The sequence below is a fragment of the Bos indicus x Bos taurus genome, chromosome 4 (assembly GCF_003369695.1).
Source record: "Bos indicus x Bos taurus breed Angus x Brahman F1 hybrid chromosome 4, Bos_hybrid_MaternalHap_v2.0, whole genome shotgun sequence".
Lineage (NCBI taxonomy): Eukaryota > Metazoa > Chordata > Mammalia > Artiodactyla > Bovidae > Bos > Bos indicus x Bos taurus.
The window spans coordinates 42,256,692-42,270,650 of record NC_040079.1 but is presented as its reverse complement, the minus strand read 5'-3'; the positions used below and the strand labels follow the sequence as shown (position 1 = coordinate 42,270,650).

Below are 13,959 nucleotides of genomic sequence, written 5' to 3'. Positions count from 1 at the left end.
AGAATGCAGCCTAAAATTACCTAGCACCCATATTACAAAAAGTAAATGAAATGGGTGAAATTAAATATATTCATTTAACTCAATTTATCTAAAAGTCCATACCTTCAACAGGTAACTAATATGCAAAATTATTGAAATATTTTACTTTTTTTTTCACACCAAGTCTCGGAGCTCTGGTGTGGACTTCACACTTGGAGCCCATTTCAGTTCGGCACCACGCAGCCAGTGGCACTGGATTGATGGTGCAGCCATAAACTCCTTAAGAGGGGGAAAAAGATTCAAATGACACCCCAAGAAATGGTCAGAGAATTCTGAGTGTCTCTTACTCAATGTGCTAATTATTACCACTATGCAATTTAATGGAATGAGAGTTTATTCCGAAAACAAATTCATAGAATAACTAAGGCTTTTCTGCCTATACTGAAAAAACCATACTGTGGCCAGTATTATCTCTAATTTTGTATAAAAACCTGTTTTGTTTTTTAAATTACAAAAAATTTGGCTACAGTAAACACCTGAAACTGAATAAAAAACTAAAACAACAAACTGCTGTCACTACAGAAGTCTCCATTGCAGAGGCGTGCTCCATGGTTATAAACACCCAAACCAGATAAAGCGCTCTCCTACCCCCAAAGACTGAGAAGCTTAACTGACCAGTGTTAGAATCAATTTCTCTTTGCAATGAGGTTTTGATAACATAAACCTCCTTATAAAGCCACGTTCTCTTTGTTACTTAGCTTCTAGCTAATTTTTCAGGGGAAAAAATCCTATACAGCACTGTGATTGTAAGTCCCCGACTTCTCAAAGCAACTGTAATTTTATTACAATAAAGAAATACTACTTACAATCAAATGTCATTTTTTAATAAAGAAATACTACTTACAATCAAATGTCATTTTTCAGGCAAATTAGATGAGAGGCGTTTGGCTCTGAATATATGTTCATCACTGCGCATGCTTCACCCTTCCCAGTACACCAAAAACACCGAGAGAAGTACTGCTTATCACTGGATCTGAAGGGTCATTTGTGATTAGTAAGACATGCTCATTCTGGGGATGTCTGTAAATGCCATTTATTCCCTTAAATGTTTTCCCTTACAGATGGTTTACCCTTTATATTCCCTGGGAACTGCTTTCTTTAGTTGTTATTCAAAAGCTTGCTGGTCGAGTGGTAATGCAATAAATTCTGTATTTGTGTGACCAAATTATTAGAATGTTACTGTAGTAGTTGAAATTGAGGCTTAGTCACAAGTGTCCATGATCTGCCAAAGTGAGAGACCTTAAACCCTTGAAAGAGATTACTAGAGAAAACACACATCTCATAATAAAATCACAGCCATTTCATGGAATTTCAGTTATGTTTTTTGTGTCCTCTCGACCAACTGTGCCCTGGTTTGACCACCAGTACATTTTTAAAGTAGAACTTACTCCTCTAAATAAAGGACTATAGTTTCCATCAGTCTCTGATGGAGAAATAAATCCACTTCCATAAGTGAAAATAAGTGCTAAAAACAAAGATAAGGACCTTAAAATTCACAGCTCAGTCAGTTCTCCTTTTTGTAGAATCCAGTTCATGATCAAGGCTGTGGCTCACAATACTTAATTCTAATTTAAGATGCACTCATCCCGAATAGAAAGAAAGAAAGAAAGAAGGTCCACTGAGGGGTAATGGGAGTGGAATACACAGGAAACATACAAACCATCCTCAGACAACGGGAATAGAGACACCTTCCCAAAATCTTATTTCTCAGCTTCAAGTGGGAATCCTTTTCTTTACCTGGGTATCTTCACCTCTGCACATTGTCTACTTACCATTTACTGAGAGTCACCACTGGATAAGACCATTGTAAAGTTGAGGCTAATCTGCTCAATAAAGCTTAAGATACCATGGACAAAATTTTGAGCAACATTTTATCAGGCAATGAAAGTTTAATTGACTTTTTATGCTCTAAAACCCAGGTCAAAATACAGAAACAGGTTAATAATCCTGCCTAAATAAATTGGAGGAATTGTTTAGAAATGTTACATGATACCAATCTTTCAAGTAAAACGCTGATGCCTAAACTTTCAGTAATCAATTTAAATCTCAAATGGAAAAGTTTCAGCTTCTAATGCCGAGGCTGCTCCTCTCCTTCCCATCATACACATGGCAGTGGGGGCAGGTTTAATGACTGAACACCTAGTACAGAACGGTGAACGATCTGACCAATATAAGACCAGTGGAACACAAAGAGCCTTGGTTATTTTTTGACTTTTATTTTTTCGAACTATGTGGGATCTTAGCACCTCGACCAAGGATCAAGCCTCGAGCCTGCGTCCCCTGTATTGGAAGTGCAGAGCCTAAACCACTGGACCCAACCTTGGGTTTTAAGACTGACATTTGTACCCCTTTTGGTCAGTCCTCCTCCTGGCTGATGTAAAAGCAGGCCACTACGCCCAGGACCAGCTCACATTACTGAAATGATTTTGAGACTTGAGCTTTGTCCTGACTCTGAATGTTTTGGTAATCCTTGAAATACCTCACACATTTTCATTATATTTGTCGTGCTGATCTGTGATCAATAACCTTGGCACTGGGAAAGATAGTGAAACTTTCTTTATTGAGATATTCACTTTACTGTGGTGTCTGGAAGCAAACCTGCGACTTCTCTGAGGCCTGCCTGCATCTTGCTGAGGGTCTTCAGTGAATCAGTCTTTGGGCAAACTGACTGCCCGGGTTCTTACCTACTGAAGAGTGTATTTCCCATTCTTGCAATTATCTCTTTTCACAGGGGAAAATCTAATAGTTGCCTAACTAACTAACTTCTGTCTCTGGGACAAGAATTGCCCATTTTCATCATCATGGGCAATAAAAATGGTCTAATGACTCAAAGTTACCATATATATCGGGGTTATCATTTTTTACAGGGCTTCCCAGGTGGCACAAGTGGTAAAGAACCCGCCTGCCAATGCAGGAGACATAAGAGATGAGGGTTTGATCCCTGTCAGGAAGATCCCCTGGAGAAGGAAATGGCAACCCACTCCAGTATTCTTGCCTGGAGAATCCCATGGACAGAGGAGCCTGGCGGGCTACAGTCATGGGGTTACAAAGAGTCAGACACAACTGAAGTAACTTAGCACACACCAAGTATACATTTAGCTCTGTAGCTTAGTCTCTCAAGCTCTTATCAAGACTGAGAGTCAACATTATAAACACACTGTCACTGGGCAGATGGCTGTTAAAAGGACAGTAGACACTCTTTGTCCAGGCTCACAAGGGTCATGGAAGCCAACTTGGGAATGACCTTTTGGTAGAAACCATTCCCGTCTGCATGGCTGCCTTTCCAACCCCACCTCTGACCTTTCCCTCCACAGTTCACTAGGAGCCAAGCTGGACTACATGTGTGAAGAGCGAGAGGGCAGGAGAGAGGCTGAGAACCCTCCGGGCCCCTTGTCTTCAAGCTCCTCTGGGTCTGGGAAACATGGAAGAGTCCTGTTTCCAACATCAAAGGCCCATCATCAAAGCCTCTATTAAATCTGGAAAGTATTCTATACCGAGTATACTGGGGAGAAAGGAATACAATTTATACTGAGTGTATTGGGGAGAAAGGGATATAATTTCCTTGTGTAAATACACAGTCGAACCTGGTAGTCAAGAACTTAATATTCACCCTTGACTGCTTTCAAGTAACATCAAAGATGCATGACACACGGTGTCGGCAACCTGTCTGACTCGCTACTTAATTAGTTTCTAGTCTGGATAATGTCACAGGTGGAGCTGTCATAAATTGAGAGCTCATTTCCTAAAGGTGTGATATTATTTAAATTGGGGTTCTGTTCGTGGAGGTCCTTTCTACATCATAAAACTAGCAAAATGTCATAAAATTAAATGTATGATTTTACAAAGTTGAGTGTGTAACACCAAACATGAGAGAAGGCTCAGCACAAACACAACTTTGGGGAATTTTTTTTGCACTGTGTGATACTGAGGCTTCTTAAAAGTCTGAGTTCACTGAAGCCTGGACTGCAAAGACCATCCCTTCCTGTCAAGTGTTCCCTTGGGAAGCATGGGTGGCTATGTCTTGCAGAGAGGATTTTTGAATTTCTAATGCACACGATACATTCAGGGGAAAAAACAAGAGCTCCAGCGGCCTGGTGCATGCTCTCAGGGTTTCACCAGATGACCTCTAAGGCCACTGCAGCATCAGCCTCCTGGGACCACATGTGGGTGCACACGTGTCCACACCTGCCTTCAAAAAACGTCCCACAAGCACTCCCATGTCTACTGCGGTGTAACCGCCCACTTTTGACACTCCTGCAGTATGGCGTGTGTACAGCATCATGTGTGTAAGGTGTCAGAGCGTGCCATCCAGCAGTAATTGTGGGTGGCGCCTGGATCCCCAGGATTGGCATCACCAGGAAGTCCACAGAGTCAGACATGACTGAGCAACTAAACCACCAGCACCAGCGTTTCAAGCCCTGTCTCCACCAGGAAGCCTGCACCCACCCAGAAATATTGCTGAAGCTCCATTTCTAGGGCAACATGTCACTATTTATCTTCCCAGGTACACACGTGTGCATATTCTCCCTGAAACACTGGCTAGAGGATAAGAATAAAGATTCAACTCTTACTTCCTTGTAACCCAATGACACATGCAGACCTGACAAATGTTTGAATAAATCACTGTGAAACACTTCACATCTGGGGTATGATTTTCCAGCAGCCTTAAAACTGGAAAGTGATTCAGTTTTCTTACCTTCAAATCAAGATGAACGACATCATGAGCGTGTAGGAAGCAAACACCTTCTAAAATCTGCCTCATGAGTCTCTGAACATCTTTTTCCGTGAAGGCTTCATCTCTATCTGCAACACACTGGTCAAAGATTTCACCTCCAGCCGCACTAGAAAAGAGGAGAAGCACAATTTAAGAGGAAAAGGACTCACTGAAAATAGTTGAGTCTTTTTGTTTCTAATATTTATACACACTAGGAATTCTTATTTAGATAGACTATTAATTTGAATGTGTGTAGTAAACTTTTGTCTATTTACATGCTGAAATCCATTTTTTAAAATAAACAGTAAAATCTTTAATATGAGCTCATTTTAGCATTTCCAAAGCTAAATAAAAACAGCTTAAGAACTTTAAGAACTAAACCTAAATGGTAAAATATATTAACAAAGTTTCAAGTAAAAATATTTCAAGAATCTTTGGTTACAAAATACATAAAAACATTATTTTTGCAAAAAATGCAAATAATGAAAATAAAGCAAATACCTTCCATTGACAAGCCATTCCCCAATCCAAGAGCCACACCTGGAGGCATGCTCTTAGCATGTGGGCATACTCCATCCTTGCAGTTTTGTTTTTAAAAACCACACTTAAAATGCATACAAAAGTATCAGTTTCATGCATTTTTAAAGAACACATAAATGGTAACACAGGACACATTCTACTGATTCTTAACTTTTTTTTAAACATGGCTTATGTGTTTTTTCCATGATGGGTTTTTTTAATCTACCCACCTCATGATTTTTCATTTCTGCAACCTTGTGAATAGATAAACCATAGTTTCTATATGAAACGTCCCCAAAGGCAAATTTATAGAGAAAGAGAGCACAGAAATAGCTGCCTGGGCAGGGGGGTGTAATGTGCATGAGGATGCTACTGAAAGCATACAAATGTTTCAAAATGGGTTTACTGTGATGGTTGTACAACTTGGTAAACTTACTAAAACCCACTGAATTACACACGTGAAGCCTGGGAATTATATACTATGTAAAGTATGCCTCAATAAAATAATTTTAAAAACCTCATAATTTACTTAGCTATTCCCCTTTGAAAGAGATTTAAGTTTTTTTTTTGGTCTAATTATTCATGATTATAGACAACGTCGTGATGAGAAGGTGCATGAATGTTCTGGTCTGCTCCTGGGCCCGCAGTCTTGGCAACTTGGATACTGGGAGAAAAGTGCTGGGTGAAGGGACTGTGCTTCTTAGACTGTGGTAGCTATGACAGGCTCACAGAGCAGCATGGACTTCTGGTTTCTCCCACCCTCTGGCCAAAGCAACTCGGTTTCTATTTTTGCCCTCTGAATAATTTTGCTAATTAAAAAAATCATTTATAATTTTTCCTTTCCTTTCAGCAGAAGTTCCATATTTAAACAATTTTTCCTTACCATAAATGACAACTCATGTCACACTTCAAATTTTCCTTTCTGTGTTTAAAAAAAAAAAAAAAAGACTGGGTTGCATCCATGAAGTTGCTACAGAATTAATGTGAACTATATAACACCAGGCAGCCATGCTTCTGTCAAACAAAAGCTGCTCATTCATTTCCTTTTCATAAGGTAACTTGGTTCTTCTCTTTCTTTTTTGTTAGGGCAACCTATTCTCCAAATTGTGTCTAGATAAGGAAATAAAAATTTTCACAAAAATCATATAAGAACCTATTAAGTTTAGTTAAAGAACTGCAGGTGATAAGAGCAGAAGAAAATAACTCATTGACTGGTTTAGATTTTCATTCTGGTTAAACGTATACAACTGACTCTTGTTATGTTTTCATTACAGTATGAGAAAACCATATGTGAAAGCATCAAAACAATTTTTATGTAATTAACTGTAAAATGGCCATGACATATTCAGGCAAAGTTAAAAGTACTATTTAATTTGAAAGAAAGGAAATAGTGAGCATTTACAGCACACACAAAAAACAGTAAATTCATGACAGCCTGACAGTGCTGTCTGCTGTGAACAGGGCGCTAAGATGAGCTGAGTCCACTCGGTCCCCAGCAGCTACAGACGCACCAGGGCGTGATGCACAGTCAGAGCACAGGCGCTCTGCACATACAGGCGACAATCTGCAGAGTACACTCAGGAGGGCCTCTGCTCCTCAGCTGAGACAGAACTGTCTTTTGGTTGCCAGAAAGTTTCTCAATCTCAATTTCCTGTCCTCTGGACCCCTCAGCTCAACACTACCATCCACAATAAAACTGAATAGAGCTTGATTTACATAAATTCAAGAATCTCTTTACCTAAGATTAAGAACAATTTATTATTAGTCTTTTCCACTAGCTATTCACTCATTCTTGCTTTAACAAAAGGGTTTCCTCTGTTTTCCCAAACACAAGATATGAAGGGCAAAATTAGTTTTCTAAAAATTCTGAAGGCTATATTGGGTTGGCCAATGGGTTTTGCCACAGGATCTTATGGGGAAAAAGGAAAAAACAAACAAACAAACAAAAAAAAGACTTGAAAGAACTTTTTGGCCAATCCAACACTTCAAACAGAGACTACTGTAAAGAAGCTACGTAAGCGAGCCTTCAGTGATCAGCACGGCTTATGCACCCCTCTAGGTACAGTGTACAGTCGCAAGTCATTTTACCCTGTTTACATGTAAGCCGGACCCGTTAACCAGCTGTCATTTTAACTCATGAACCAAGTGAAGCTTTACTATGGAACAACCTGAGATGGTAAAGGCATCTGTCGAGTGTGGCAACAGAAAATACAAAAATATTAACAACTGCTTTGCACAAAGCACCTTCATTCACACAGAAGCTAGAGCAGCAGGAAGAATTTTGCTGGGCCCATCTTTCACTACAGCAAAATTTCCAGTTTTATTGTAGTGCTCTAGTAGTGCTTATTTTCCATGACTTTAAATTATTCAGAAACTAAGTTTAATTCATGTAACTTTTTATCCAAATATTTTTCACAGAAATAACTGAAGGCTTTTTCAAAAAATTTTACTAAAACTATTTTTATAGAAAATATTAAGATCTAGGAGTCTCAACTTTCTAGTGGTCCTCAGAAAATTATAAGTATCTCTTTGTTTACATTATTCAGAGTCATATAAATGATGTTTAGAAGGTAAGAGTAACTGAGTTCCCCTGGTAGCCTACACCTTAGTGAGCTCATAGCTCCCAACCTCACACCAAACACTCCTTTTTCTATCTAAACTAGCATTTCCATTTCTATCCTGCTTAGAGGCCCAGCATGGATCTTTACTCCCTCACTATTCAAATTTAACAAATATCATTCAAATATATTAGAGGCCCTGTGCTATGTGCTAGGGATAAAGAGATAAATTATGAATAAGTATGTATGAGATTTCTTGTACTAGTGGCGAAGAAAAAAATGAAAGATATTTTTAAGAATATGGAAGATCCCCTGGAGGAGGAAATGACAACCTACTCCAGTATTCTTGCCTGGGAAGTCCCATGAACAGAGCAGCCTGGTGGGCTACAGTCCACGGGGTTGCAAAGAGCTGGACACCACTTATTGACTAAACAACAACAAATGCATAAGTATATATAGGTATGAAATTACACATCAAGTTATTGATAATTTAGCAAGTGAGCAATTAATTGGAAGGAAAAAAATATTAGAAAGATGATACTTATTCTCAGTCTTGAAGAATGAACAGGAATCCACTAGATGAAATGGCCAAGAGTGAGGGGACTTCCCTGGTGATCCAGTGGTTGAGACCTCCCTTTCCAATGCAGGGGATGTGGGTGGGATCCCTGCTTGGGGAGCTAAGATCCCATATGTCTCAAGGCCAAAACCCCGAAACTTAAAACAGAAGCAATACTGCAACAAACTCAATAAAGACTCAAAAAAACCCAAAAAACAAATAACCCCAAAGAGTCCATACCAGGAAGTGTGGACACATATAAGGGTGGTGTGAAAATACAGGATATACTCCAGAAGGATACGTAGCTACTTCCCCTTGCAGCCCAATGCTATGGAACTTGCTCTCTAGCCATGAACAATGAATGTACTCTAGCCAAGTACATGAATCAACTATTTTCAGACATATCAACAACAGGCACTTAAGACCATTATCCCTGAGGTGGGGGCACAAACAAGCTGAGTTCTATGCTCAGTTTATAGCTCAGTTGGTAAAGAATCCGCCTGCAATGTGGGAGACCTGGGTTGGGAAGATCCCCTGGAGAAGGGATAGGCTACCCACTCCAGTATTCTGGCCGAGAGAATTTCATGGACTGTATAGTTCATGGGGCCACAAAGAGTTGGACATGAATGAGCTACTTTCATTTTACTTCCTGCTTGGAGGTAATTTATGGACTGTGGTACAGGGCAGGGGAGGAACCCAAGCAGAATATGGCAGGCAGCCTTGCTAAGCTGAGAAGGTAGGGAGTTGGGCAAGGCTAAGGCAGCTGGATCTCATAAGCAGAGTACCAGGGAGGAGGGTTCTACACAGAGAGAGATCTGTAGACATCTGTTCGGTCATATCCCAGAGTCTTAGACAAGATACTTATATGTACATTCACTGGGTAAAACTGTGAGGTCAGGCAAAAAACTGCCAGGAAATCATAAGCTGAACAATTCTTAGCATTCACAGAGGACAGAAGATATTTGAATGTTGCCCATTTTGAGTAGAAAAACCATGCCAAGCACCTGGGGCATTCAGCAGACCCCCCAGGATGCCATATTATAGTCTTATTAAAGGCTAAAGTTCTCCTAGACCTGCACTAATAAGGCTGATCCACAAGTAACTTAACTGCCTGCCAAAACAAACACCACCATTCTTTTAGTGGAAGATCATAAAATCCACCCAAGCACTATGCCATTCTAAACGTCTGGCATCCTTCCAAAAATTACTAGCCATCTGAAAATGCCACAACTTACAACTAACAGGAAAATAGAAACAGACCCAGAGATGATGGAATTGCTAGGTAAGGACTTTAAAACAGGTATTATATATACACCCAGGGATTTAGAGTAAAATATGAACATAACAAGGAGATAGAAAGTATGAAAAGAACCAAATGGAACTGCTAGAGATAAAACAAAAACAAAAACACTTATAGTGAAGATTTCACCCAGCTTTAGAGCAGATCAGACCCTACAGAAGAACCAGCAAATCTGGAGACAGAAATGGAAGCCATCTGTCTAAAGTATGGGTGGTGGGGTGGAGAAAATAATAAACAAGACCAAGGGACCTGAGTTATGAGAAACCTTGATAGAATGTTAAAGAACATTACTTTGCAGACAAAGGTCTGTATAGTCAAAGCTATGGTTTTTCCAGCAGTCATGTACAGATGTGAGAGTTGGACCACAAAGAACGCTGAGCACCAAAGGATTGACGCTTTCAAACTGTGGTGCTGGAGAAGACTCTTGACAGTCCTTTGGACCGAAAGGAGGTCAAACCAGTCAATCCTAAAGGAAATCAACAACAAAGGGATTTGAGCGACAATATGGAACAGTTTGTGCTTAGTTGCTCAGTCATGTCTGACTCTTTGCGACCCCCCATGGACTGTAGCCTGCCAGGTACCTCTGTCCATGGGGCTTCTCCAGGCAAGAATACTGGAGTGGGCTGCCATGCCCTCCTCCAGGGGATCTTCTGAACCCAGGGATTGAACAGTTTAACACACTGTAATTGAAGGAACAAGATAAGTGGGGGAAGAAAAATATCTCTTAAAAATAATGGGTGAAAAATCCCCAAATCTGTTAAAAACTAAAAGATCCACATAGCTCAATAAACCCCAAGCAAGATAAACAAAGAAAATCAAGGCACATTTGCACAAATTGCTGAAAACCAGAGTGAAAGAGAAAAATCTTTAAAAAGGCACATGTACAGGGGAATTAAGAATCAACGCCGACTTCATCATAAGCAATGTAAGGCAGGGGACAGTGCAGTGACATCTTAAAGAACTGAGAAAAAAGTGTGCCCAGAATGGAAGGTGAGGTTGGAGTGCTAGCAGTAGATGAGACAGAAGTCAGACAGAAAAGCATGGGATGTGGTCCAAACAACCTGAAAAATCCTGAGTAAGGCAATGACGGCTAGTATATAATGCTAAATGTCTCCTCCAAGGGCACTCCTGAGCCTCTCCCTTGGAGTAAAGGTGCACAGCTCATGGCTAAAGGCTTTGGACTCGCATACTCTTATGCTAAATTGTAGCTCTACTACTTGTCGTGTGATCTTAGGTTGAATTATTAATCTGGTATTTTTCTCACACATAAAATCTTGTTCTAAAATTTGTAAATAAATTCAGTTGTAGCATTCAAAATCAGTATACTGAAGTCAATGTGTTCCTTTTATATACTAACAATGAACTATCAGAAAGAGAAATCAACAGAACAATCCCATTTTCAGTAACATCAAAAAGAATAATTCTTAGGACTATTTTTAACCAAGAAATCAAACATCTGTACGTGGAAAACTAAGACGCTGGTGAAAAAAACTAAAGAAGACACAAATAAATGGAAGGATAGTCTGCTCATGATCTGGAAGAATTAATATCATTAAATATCTATGCTACCCAAAATGATCTACAGATTCAATGCAATTCCTATCAAAATTTCAATGGCATTTTTTAAACAGAAAAAACAATCCCAAAATTTGTGTGGAACCACAAAAGACTCCAAAAAGCCAAACCAATCTTGAGAAAGAACAAACCTGGAGGCATCTCCCCAGTTTCAAAATATATTACAAAACTACAGTAATCAAAACAGTATGGTATTGGCATAGAAATAGATACACAGATCAATGGAACAGAACAGAATGCCAAGAAATAAAAACATGCACACATCATCACTTTATTTATGAAGGAGCCAGGAGTACAAAACAGGGCAAGAACAGTCTCTTCAATGAATGGTGTTTGGAAAACTCAATATTCACATGCAAATGATGAATCTTACGCATACACAAAAGTCAACTCAAAATGGATCAAAGACTTGAATGTAAGACCTGAAACCATAAAAGTTCTAAACAGTGGGGGTAAGTTCCTTAAAATCAGTCTTGGCCATGATATTTTTGGATTTGACAACAAAAGCAAAAATAAACAACTGGGACGACATCAAATTAGAAAGCTTCTGCAGAGCTTAGAAAATCATCACAAAATGAAAAGGCAACTATGAAGTGGGAGAAAATAGCTGCAAAATATATCTGATAAGGTATTAGTATCCAAAATATATAAATATCTCATACAACTGAATAGCAAAAAAACAAATCCTCCAATTTTTAAAAAAATTGGCAGAGGAACAATAGACATGCTCACAAAGAAGATGTACAAATGGCCAACAGACCACATGCAAAGGTCTGCAACATCACTAACAGTTGAGGAAATGCAAATCAAAACCACAGTGAGCTAACTCACACCTGTTAAGATGGCTATCATCAAAAAGACAAGAGAAGACAAGTGTTGGCAAGGATGTGGAAGAAAGCGAGCCCTTGTGCACTGCTGATGGGAGCATAAATTGGTGCAGCCACTCTGGAAAACAGTATGAAGGTTCCTCCAAAAATTAAAAGTAGGGCTGCCATATGATCCAGCAATTCCACTCTTGGGTATGCACCCAAAAGAAATGAAAACAGGATCTCAAAGAGATATCTACACTCCCGCGCCTTATTGACAATAGCCAAGATACAGAAACAACCTAAAGTGTCTGTCAAAACATGAATGGATAAAGAAGATGCAGTATATATACAATGGACTATTATTCAGCCATGAGAAAGAAAGACATTCTACATTTGCAACAATGTGGATGAAACTTGGGGCATTATGCTAAGTGAAGCAAGTCACACAGAGAAGGACAGATACCGTATATCACTTATAAGTGAAATCTAAAAAAGCCAAACTCACAGAAACAAAGATTAGAATGGTGGTTACCAGGGACTAGGGGGTGGGGAATAGGGGAGCTGTTGGTCAGAGTATAAACTTCTAGTTAGAAGTTCTGGGGATCTAATGTAACTATAATTATTATAGTTAATAATACTGTATTATATACTTAAAAGTTGCTAAGAGAATAGATCTTAAATGTTCTCACCACAAAAAAGAAATAGTAATTATGTGATGTAGGTGTTAGCTAATGCTCTAACATTGCAAGATATAAGTATATCAAAACACTGCAGACCTCAAACTTACAACATGTTTTATCTCAATTATATCTTGTAAAGCTGGAGAAAATTTAAAAAACTATCTCCTTCACTAAACATCATTTGGAGTGAAGGGGTTATGCTGTTTTTACTTTCCTATTACCAGCACCCATTAGTATTCAGTGCACAGGGCAGGTGGAGTGAGTAATACAGTAATCATAAACCTGTCTGCTTCCATAGCAACAAGACCTCAGTGTCTAAAGTCTAATTCTAAGACTTCCTCTTCAAGCAAAATGCATAACACAAAACATTTTGGCCAAACCATATGGTTTTGTGGTTCTAGAATCATGACCATGAAAGCAACAGAAGCCAGCAAAAGCTTCTAAGCAAGGGAATAGTGTCCCCACATCTATGTGTTGGTTACCTGCCCAATGGGAGCCTGAGGGATGCTCTAGGATTGAGGGGGATCAGCTAAGCAGCTACAGGGAAAGTCCTCAGAAGAGGCAGTGAGGACCCAACACAGGGGAAAAACAGCAAGCACAAAGGAACAGGCCCCAGCAGGGGAGAGGGGTAAGTGGAAGACTTGGTGATTCATTACACAAGAGCATTAAAGGAGATAAAGCAATCAAGGACACAGCCAAGGTTTATATTTGAGTGATGAAATAAATAGGGACACCAGTGGAAATGGGGAACAAAACACAGGCATTAGAAGCACTGCAGTGCAGGGGTGCACACACACGGATCCTGCACTGGTCACAGTGTGCGGGTGGATTAAGGGATATGCACTAGGCAGCTGGAGCTTAGGGAAGGTCTCATGTTGGAGACAAAGATTTGGAAACATGTAAATAATAGCTGAAGCCACAGAGTTACCATCCAGGGTAAATGTGCAGGTCATAAACACATGACAAGAGTAATACTAATCAACTGTGGCGGGCACTTACATAGTAGAAGAAGGGGGAAAGGCTCTAAGATGGAAAAAAAAAAGCCACGAAAGCTAAGGAAGAACACAATTTCAAGTGAAGATGGTATAACATCAAGTGTTTAAAGAGCCTAAGAAGCAGAATGAACACTAAAATGAGGAGATCGATTCCTGCAAACAGGGCTGATGACCTCATGGAAGTTTTAGAGGAGCAGGTGGCATCAGATTGAAA

At 39.5% G+C, this 13,959-nt stretch overlaps 1 protein-coding gene across 1 annotated transcript in view; it reads right to left on the bottom strand.

The window, feature by feature from the left end:
* STK17A (serine/threonine kinase 17a) overlaps positions 1-13,959 on the bottom strand; it is a 37,261-nt gene that overhangs the window by 10,222 nt on the left and 13,080 nt on the right. The window contains exon 3 of the mRNA XM_027539209.1: positions 4,736-4,880. Coding sequence (XP_027395010.1) covers positions 4,736-4,880 — 145 coding nt within the window. The remainder of the gene's footprint in view (positions 1-4,735; positions 4,881-13,959) is intronic.